Genomic DNA, 9,527 nt, shown 5'->3' on the forward strand with positions numbered 1-9,527 from the left:
CCTCCGTTTAACCCCAAAGAAGAAGAAGAAGACGACCAGGAAAAGGCGCATGCGTGAAGAAGGGAACGATGGTGGGAAGGTAGGCAACGCATCAAGCTTGATGATATCTATCGACTAGCGATCGATTTCCAACAGTTCACTAGAACTAATAGATCGTGTATCACTTATTTGCAGCTACTAGCATTGTAGCTAGCTTCCGTAGAACGAAGCCCTGGAACATACAAAAATGCCGAACATTAAGATATTCAGCGGTAGCTCGCATCGGGAACTGTCTCACAAAATTGCTGACCGTCTTGGGATGGAACTCGGCAAGGTTGTCACCAAGAAATTCAGCAATCAAGAAACATGGTCAGTGTAAACTTTTAATGTATAGAAAGCTAATCTGTTTAAATCTTATGTTCGAGAAATATGTTAAAGAAACGTTATGTTTAGCGTGCTGCTTTTGATGCTGCCTCGCAAAGGTGCTTGGAACTTGTAGTTTAAGTCACGCATAACTGGAGTTTATTTTGGCGCTCAGTTTGTTGCGTATTGGGCGAACTTCACTTCCCCATACATTTCAACTCATTTCTGAATATTGGGAGAGCTGACAACCCCTACAGGCTAGCAAAAGTGAAACAATTGTTTATTGTAACTTCTTGTGTAACACGGATGCATCAAGCTGTATACTTCTCATTCTGTGCTGTTCTTTGCTCATACAGTAATTATCACTGCATTTAGCCTACTGTGAAATATTATCTTGTCACTGCACTTATAAGTCCCCTAGCCCTAAACACCTGTAGGCTGTGTTTTCAATGTCTCATGATGAATATCCCTCACCATTAGTGCTGTGTTAGCAGAGAGTGTTGTTTACCCCATCCTCCCCTGGGCCATAACAGTGTTGAGATCGGGGAGAGTGTCCGTGGAGAGGATGTCTACATCGTACAGAGCGGCTGTGGGGAGATCAATGATAATCTGATGGAGCTGCTGATTATGATCAATGCGTGTAAAATCGCCTCGGCCTCCCGGGTCACAGCCGTCATCCCCTGCTTCCCCTACGCACGGCAGGACAAGAAGGACAAGGTGGGGGTGAGGGACAGACATCTAGTTACTCTACTGTCACACCGCCGACCATTATACCGCATCACCAGAGTTGGGTTCAATTACAGTCAATTCAGAAATTAAACCAAATTCCAAATGTTTTTAATTCAAAAGCATTGGAATTTCAATGTACTTCCTGAATTGAAATTGAATTGACCCCAACCCTGCCATTACACCCCCATCAACGTCCAGTGTGATCTTACCACTCATGTTGCTGTCTCTGACTGTGTGGACGGACTCCAGCAGGCAGTCACAGCAGATGGATGGGACTGAGAGCATGCCTGGGTTTTGTTTTGATTTCTCCACTGATTTAAGTTGAACAGTGAGCAGTGAGCAGTGAACAGTGAGCAGTGAGCAGTGAACAGTGAGCAGTGAGCAGTGAACAGTGAGCAGTGAGCAGTGAACAGTGAACAGTGAGCAGTGAACAGTGAGCAGTGAGCAGTGAACAGTGAGCAGTGAGCAGTGAACAGTGAGCAGTGAACAGTGAGCAGTGAGCAGTGAGCAGTGAACAGTCATTGTGTCTTCTGTTTGTATTGTTACCGTCACCTGCCTGCCTCCATTCCTTCCATGGTTTATATCAGTGCATGTCCTAGTCCTCCCAATATAATGTATTGCATGTACTATGTATCTGCCAAAAGTATACTGTTATTAACTTTTTGTACAGTATCACTTTTCTTGGGCTTCTTGAAGGAGCTGAGTAGTTTGATATTGACTTTGAGTTGTACACGTAACTGTGGTTTAGAATAGCCTATCAGCTGCCCCTTGTGGCTTTGGGAAGGAAATGTAATACGGACCAATTTGTAAGATGGAAGACTCCACTCATATCATGTGATGTGAGTAGAACAAATGAGGTGTGTGTGTGTTTCCTTGCAGAGTCGAGCGCCCATCTCAGCCAAGCTGGTGGCTAACATGCTGTCTGTGTCTGGGGCTGATCACATCATCACTATGGACCTCCACGCCTCACAGATCCAGGTTAGGAGGAGGGAGGACACTGGGGTCTGGCAGTAGAGGAGGGAGGACACTGGGGTCTGGCAGTAGAGGTCGGGAGGAGGGAGGACACTGGGGTCTGGGCAGTAGAGGTCGGGAGGAGGAGGACCCTGGGGTCTGGCAGTAGAGGTCGGGAGGAGGGAGGACACTGGGGTCTGGCAGTAGAGGTCGGGAGGAGGGAGGACACTGGGGTCTGGCAGTAGAGGTCGGGAGGAGGGAGGACACTGGGGTCTGGCAGTAGAGGTCGGGAGGAGGGAGGACACTGGGGTCTGGCAGTAGAGTTCGGGAGGAGGGAGGACACTGGGGTCTGGCAGTAGAGGAAGGAGGTCTGGCAGTAGAGGAGGGAGGACACTGGGGTCTGGGAGGAGGGAGGACACTGGGGTCTGGCAGTAGAGGTTAGGAGGAGGGAGGGAGGACTGGCTGGGGTCTGGCAGAGTAGACACTGGGGTCTGGGAGGAGGGAGGACACTGGGGTCTGGCAGTAGAGGACATGAGGAGGGAGGACACTGGGGTCTGGCAGTAGAGGACATGAGGAGGGAGGACACTGGGGTCTGGCAGTAGAGGACATGAGGAGGGAGGACACTGGGGTCTGGCAGTAGAGGACGGGAGGAGGGAGGACACTGGGGTCTGGCAGTAGAGGACATGAGGAGGGAGGACACTGGGGTCTGGCAGTGAGGAGAGGACACTGGGGTCTGGCGGGAGGAGGGAGGACACTGGGGTCTGGCAGTAGAGGACATGAGGAGGGAGGACACTGGGGTCTGGCAGTAGAGACATAGGACACTGGGGTCTGGCAGTAGAGGACATGAGGAGGTAGGACACTGGGGTCTGGCAGTAGAGGACGGGAGGAGGTAGGACACTGGGGTCTGGCAGTAGAGGACATGAGGAGGGAGGACACTGGGGTCTGGCAGTAGATGAGGAGGAGGACACTGGGGTCTGGCAGTAGAGGACATGAGGAGGGAGGACACTGGGGTCTGGCAGTAGAGGACTTGAGGAGGGGGGACACTGGGGTCTGGCAGTAGAGGTCGGGAGGAGGGAGGACCCTGGGGTCTGGCAGTAGAGGACATGAGGGGGGACAATTACAACAATACTGAATGAACACTTATTTTAACTTAATATAATACATCAATTTCATATACCTTTTGACTATTGGATGTTCTTATAGGCACTTTAGTTTTGCCAGTGTAACAGTATAGCTTCCATCCCTCTCCTCACTCCTCCCTGGGCTCGAACCAGGAACACATCGACAACAGCCACCCTCGAAGCAGCGTTACCCATCGCTCCACAAAAGCAACCACTCCAAATCTCAGAGCGAGTGATGTTTGAAACGCTATTAGCGCGCACCCCGCTAACTAGCTAGCCATTTCACATCGGTTACACCAGCCTAATCTCGGGAGTTGATAGGCTTGAAGTCATAAACAGCTCAATGCTTGTTTCATGCTAGCTAGCAACTTACCTTGGCTTCTTACTGCATTCGCGTAACAGGCAGGCTCCTCGTAGGGCAGGTGGTTAGAGCGTTGGACTAGTTAACCGTAAGGTTGCAAGATTGAATCCCTGAGCTGACAAGGTAAAAATCTGTCGTTCTGCCCCTAACCAAGCAGTTAACCCACTGTTCCCAGGCCGTCATGGAAAATAAGAATGTGTTCTTAATTGACTTGCCTCGTTAAAGATTAAATAAAGGGTTATTAAAATAAAACAATCGGCTAAATCGGCATCCAAAAATACAGATTTCAGATTGTTATTAAAACTTGAAATCGGCCCTAATTAATCGGTCGACATATAGTCAGGAGGAGGGAGGACACTGGGGTCTGGCAGTAAAGGAGGGAGGACACTGGGGTCTGGCAGTAGAGGACATGAGGAGGGAGGACACTGGGGTCTGGCAGTAGAGGACATGAGGAGGGAGGACACTGGGGTCTGGCAGTAGAGGACATGAGGAGGAGGACACTGGGGTCTGGCAGTAGAGGACATGAGGAGGGAGGACACTGGGGTCTGGCAGTAGAGGACATGAGGAGGGAGGACACTGGGGTCTGGCAGTAGAGGACATGAGGAGGGAGGACACTGGGGTCTGGCAGTAGAGGACATGAGGAGGGAGGACACTGGGGTCTGGCAGTAGAGGACATGAGGAGGGAGGACACTGGGGTCTGGCAGTAGAGGACATGAGGAGGGAGGACACTGGGGTCTGGCAGTAGAGGACATGAGGAGGGAGGACACTGGGGTCTGGCAGTAGAGGACATGAGGAGGGAGGACACTGGGGTCTGGCAGTAGAGGACATGAGGAGGGAGGACACTGGGGTCTGGCAGTAGAGGACATGAGGAGGGAGGACACTGGGGTCTGGCAGTAGAGGACATGAGGAGGGAGGACACTGTTGTCTGGCAGTAGAGGACATGAGGAGGGAGGACACTGGGGTCTGGCAGTAGAGGACATGAGGAGGGAGGACACTGGGGTCTGGCAGTAGAGGACATGAGGAGGGAGGACACTGGGGTCTGGCAGTAGAGGACATGAGGAGGGAGGACACTGGGGTCTGGCAGTAGAGGACATGAGGAGGGAGGACACTGGGGTCTGGCAGTAGAGGACATGAGGAGGGAGGACACTGGGGTCTGGCAGTAGAGGACATGAGGAGGGAGGACACTGGGGTCTGGCAGTAGAGGACATGAGGAGGGAGGACACTGGGGTCTGGCAGTAGAGGACATGAGGAGGGAGGACACTGGGGTCTGGCAGTAGAGGACATGAGGAGGGAGGACACTGGGGTCTGGCAGTAGAGGACATGAGGAGGGAGGACACTGGGGTCTGGCAGTAGAGGACATGAGGAGGGAGGACACTGGGGTCTGGCAGTAGAGGACATGAGGAGGGAGGACACTGGGGTCTGGCAGTAGAGGACATGAGGAGGGAGGACACTGGGGTCTGGCAGTAGAGGACATGAGGAGGGAGGACACTGGGGTCTGGCAGTAGAGGACATGAGGAGGGAGGACACTGGGGTCTGGCAGTAGAGGACATGAGGAGGGAGGACACTGGGGTCTGGCAGTAGAGGACATGAGGAGGGAGGACACTGGGGTCTGGCAGTAGAGGACATGAGGAGGGAGGACACTGGGGTCTGGCAGTAGAGGACATGAGGAGGGAGGACACTGGGGTCTGGCAGTAGAGGACATTAGGAGGGAGGACACTGGGGTCTGGCAGTAGAGGACATTAGGAGGGAGGACACTGGGGTCTGGCAGTAGAGGACATGAGGAGGGAGGACACTGGGGTCTGGCAGTAGAGGACATGAGGAGGTAGGACACTGGGGTCTGGCAGTAGAGAAACCAAACAGCCAGACTATAGTGATGTAAATTCTTTTTTTGCTCCCTCCAATCCAACAGACGACACAATCAGCAAACACATGGAGTTCTATAGGGGTTAAGTGACTGGCTCAGGGGCACAATGGTGAGATGGTTCCTGGGATGTGAAACCGCTAGATGGCAGCCTCTGACTCCTGTCTGTGTGTGTCTGGTATCTCCAGGGTTTCTTCGACATCCCAGTGGATAACCTGTATGCTGAGCCTGCTGTACTGAAGTGGATCAAGGAGAACATCGCAGAGTGGAAGACCTGCACTATCGTCTCTCCAGACGCAGGGGGAGCGAAGAGGTGAGGCAGGACAGAGTGGTCAAAAAGCTTTTGGTCTGGGGGCTTTTAATCAAATGTCTTCTTTTGGCCAATCAGAGAAAGATGGAGAGGGGGTGTGCTTGGTAAATATGGGAACCACTGTGTGCATGCTAGACTACTGCTTCAAGAACATCACCTCTCTTTTACGGGTTTTACCTTGCAGCCACATCTTTCTTTAACTCTGCCTTATCTGTGGTGAAATTAACTTTAGATTCACACGTTCGTGTGTAACTGCTCCTTCACACTGACACATCGTCATATGATTACAGTGGACCATCTGTTGTGCCTCTGACTTGGCTTCCTCTTAACACTGTGTTCTGTGTGACAGAGTGACTTCCATAGCGGACAGGCTCAATGTGGACTTTGCTCTGATCCACAAAGAGAGAAAGAAGGCCAATGAGGTGGATCGCATGGTGCTGGTCGGGGACGTCACGGACCGGGTGGCCATCTTGGTGGATGACATGGCAGACACCTGTGGTACTATCTGTCACGCGGCCGACAAGTAAGTAAAGTCTCAACTTATGACCTCTACTAACCTTGACACGTATCTATGCCCAGGCAATGGGTGTCTGGGCTGAATCTTAACCACACAAAAACAAACATGGATTATGATCCTGTACATTCAAATGGATCTCTGATTTGATGTCAAGACATTCTTATTACAGAGCTGTGGAAATACCAACCACTATTTCACTTCTCCTTCATCCAAATGAGAGTCCTTGTAGCAAAAATCAGTGTATTCAAACAGGTAAATGTTGGAAGGCGCTATAGTCCTACAGTTTCTTAAGGAGATACTGTCCCTCCACCCTCAGGCTGATCTCAGCTGGTGCTACCAAGGTGTATGCCATCCTGACCCACGGTATCTTCTCTGGCCCGGCCATCTCCCGCATCAACAACGCCTGCTTCGAGGCCGTGGTCGTCACCAACACTATCCCTCAGGAGGAGAAGATGAAGACCTGTCCTAAGATACAGGTCAGAGGTCACAGCACTGTCCTTAGATCCAGGTCAGGTGGTATATTACTGTCCTAAGATACAGGTCATGGGTCACAGCACTGTCCTTAGATACAGGTTAGGGGTCAAATGTTATATTACTGTCCTAAGATACAGGTCAGGGGTCACAGCACTGTCCTTAGATACAGGTTAGGGGTCAAATGTTATATTACTGTCCTAAGATACAGGTCAGGGGTCAGAGGTTATATCAGGGTCATTCACCTTAACATAAGTAGACTGTCATATTGTCCAATAATGTTGCGGTGATTTAAGCTGAAATTCAATTGTTGCTACTGTGATGTTTAACAACTAAGACAACGGCAAATAGTTTGAATAATCATATCACCTAAAAAGTTTGTGCTAAGATAATTCAAATAGTTCACTCTATAAATGAGAGAGCACACTTTCTGTTCATCAACGGTAAATAGTCTGACATGTTTACGGATGTTTCCTAAACGTAGTTTATTATGTGTTATTCACCATCTGTTTCTCCTCTAGGTGATTGACATCTCTATGATCCTGGCTGAGGCCATCCGCAGGACCCACAACGGAGAATCTGTCTCCTACCTCTTCAGCCACGTTCCCTTGTAACATCACACACACACACATTGAGTCATCTGGGGCACTGTTCAGTAGGGGACAACAGAACATTCAGAACAGACATGGCCATATCTCATGCAGAATAGGGACTTTGGGGAACAGATATGATTGTCTTTCAGGTAGACTAAGGAAAGCAGAGTAGGCTCTTCAGTTCTATGCCCAGTATTCTGGAATGTTTCTCATCGCTGAATAGAATCCAGCCCTAGTGTTCTGTTACACCAGAAAGAGGAAGAGAGGGAATGTCCTATACAAACACCAGTGTTGGGCTCGATTCCATTTCAATTCCAGTCAATTCAAGAAGTACACTGACTAGAGGTCGACCGATTATGATTTTTCAATGCCGATACCGATTATTGGAGGACAAAAAAGGCTGATAATCGGACGATTTTATTAGGGGGAAAAAAATGTTTTATGTATCTATATATCATACACACACATTTTTGTAATAATGACAATTGCAACAATACTGAATGAACACTTTTATTTGAACTTGATACATAAATACACACACACACAGCTCTGACGTGACAATGATAATGAAGAGTCTGCTTAGGAGACAAATACTCTCAACTGTTTGAATAAAAATAGAGTTTAAGTTAGCTGTGATGAATGTTGAAAACAGAAGCTGTAATTTCTATATGCAGGAAATCCTATTTTAATAATGGACATGGTAAGAATTGACAACCAAAGTGCGAGTCATAATTCCCATGACACCTAGCAACATCTGAAAAGCGGTTCCTTCATTTAATCCATGGGATATTTTCAGGTTCACTTAAATAAGGTCTGTTTCATGTAGGCTCACACCACCGTGCCAATTTTATAACTGTGTAGATATGTATAGGACAAGGTAACTGATCAATATTGGCTAAATTTAAGCGAAGATAAAAAAAAATTGTAGGGTGGATTTCTGAAAATATGTTGACAAACGTTACCTTATCCTAGTGTGATTTACAGGGGTATCAAAACACAGAGGCGGTTTAAGTCTGCACGAAACACAGACCTTATTTGAAGTAGATCAAGACATTCTCTATGGAAGACATGAACGGTAAAATAACGAAGGAACCCCTTTCAAGTTCAGCCGCAAGTTATTACAGGAATTATAACGCGTCGACTATCTCTCTCTAAACCATATACCTTTGACTAATCCGGAAACTATCACCTAGAAAACAAAACGTTTATTCCATTCCGTATTTTATCTAACGGGTGGCATCCATGAGTCTAAATATTCCTGTTACATTGCACAACCTTCAATGTTATGTCATAATTACGTAAAATTCTGGCAATTTAGTTCGCAAAGAGCCATGCGGACCAAACTGTTGCATATACCCTGACTGCGTGCAATGAACGCTAGAGAAATGACACAATTTCACCTGGTTAATGTTGCCTGCTAACCTGGATTTCTTTTAGCTAAATATGCAGGTTTAAAAATATATACTTGTGTATTGATTTTAAGAAAGGCATTGATGTTTATGGTTAAGTACACATTGGAGCAATGACAATCATTGATTGATTGTTTTTTTTTATAAGATAAGTTTAATGCTAGCTAGCAACTTACCTTAGCTTACTGCATTCGCTAACAGGCAGGCTCTTCGTGGACTGCAGTGTAATCAGGTGTTAGAGCATTGGACTAGTTAACTGTAAGGTTGCAAGATTGTATCGCCCGAGCTGACAAGGTTAAAAATCTGTCGTTCTGCCTCCTAGGCCGTCATTGAAAATAAGAATATGTTCTTAACGGACTTGCCTAGTTAAATAAAGATTAAATAAAGGTGTAAAAAAAAAAAAACGCCGCCCAAAAATACCGATTTCCGATTGTTATGAAAACTTCAAATCGTCTCCGATTTATCGGTCGACCTCTAATACTGACATTCCAATTCTTTTCAATCAGGAAAATGTGGAATTGGATTTGGAATTAGGTTTACTTTCTGAATTGAGGTTTAAATTGAATTGACCCCAACCGGGAGAAACACCCCCATTATATTAGCATCGCTCTGCTGCTATTGCTAACTAACCACATAATAATTAGGATGAATGATTATTAATAATGATATGTTCATTTTGAGTCCCTCTCTCACCCGTAAACAGTGTTTGCATCCCAAATGGAACCTTTTTCCTACATAGTGAACTTCTTTTGACTTGTGCCCTATGGGCCCTGGTCAAAAGTAGTGCACTGCATGCGGAATAGGGTGCCATATGGGACATGTCTATCAGGTACAAAAGAGGTCAGTGTTGATTATTTATTGT

At 47.6% G+C, this 9,527-nt stretch overlaps 1 protein-coding gene across 3 annotated transcripts; it reads left to right on the forward strand.

The window, feature by feature from the left end:
- On the forward strand, window positions 1–7,671 carry prps1b (phosphoribosyl pyrophosphate synthetase 1B). 3 transcript variants are annotated; one of them, XM_042303358.1, is made up of 8 exons: window positions 1–79; window positions 175–348; window positions 876–1,065; window positions 1,951–2,049; window positions 5,554–5,678; window positions 6,025–6,198; window positions 6,509–6,668; window positions 7,185–7,671. In XM_042303358.1, the coding sequence occupies exons 2-8, from the start codon at window positions 227–229 to the stop codon at window positions 7,275–7,277; spliced, it is 963 nt and encodes a 320-aa protein (XP_042159292.1). In that variant the 5' UTR covers window positions 1–79; window positions 175–226; the 3' UTR covers window positions 7,278–7,671. The 3 variants fall into 3 exon arrangements, with proteins under 3 accessions (XP_042159292.1, XP_042159291.1, XP_042159293.1); XM_042303357.1 differs by having other exon boundaries at window positions 36–348; XM_042303359.1 differs by having other exon boundaries at window positions 36–348; window positions 876–1,059; window positions 7,185–7,670.
- Window positions 7,672–9,527: the final 1,856 nt, after the last annotated feature.

Source organism: Oncorhynchus tshawytscha, linkage group LG21 (genome assembly GCF_018296145.1).
Source record: "Oncorhynchus tshawytscha isolate Ot180627B linkage group LG21, Otsh_v2.0, whole genome shotgun sequence".
Lineage (NCBI taxonomy): Eukaryota > Metazoa > Chordata > Actinopteri > Salmoniformes > Salmonidae > Oncorhynchus > Oncorhynchus tshawytscha.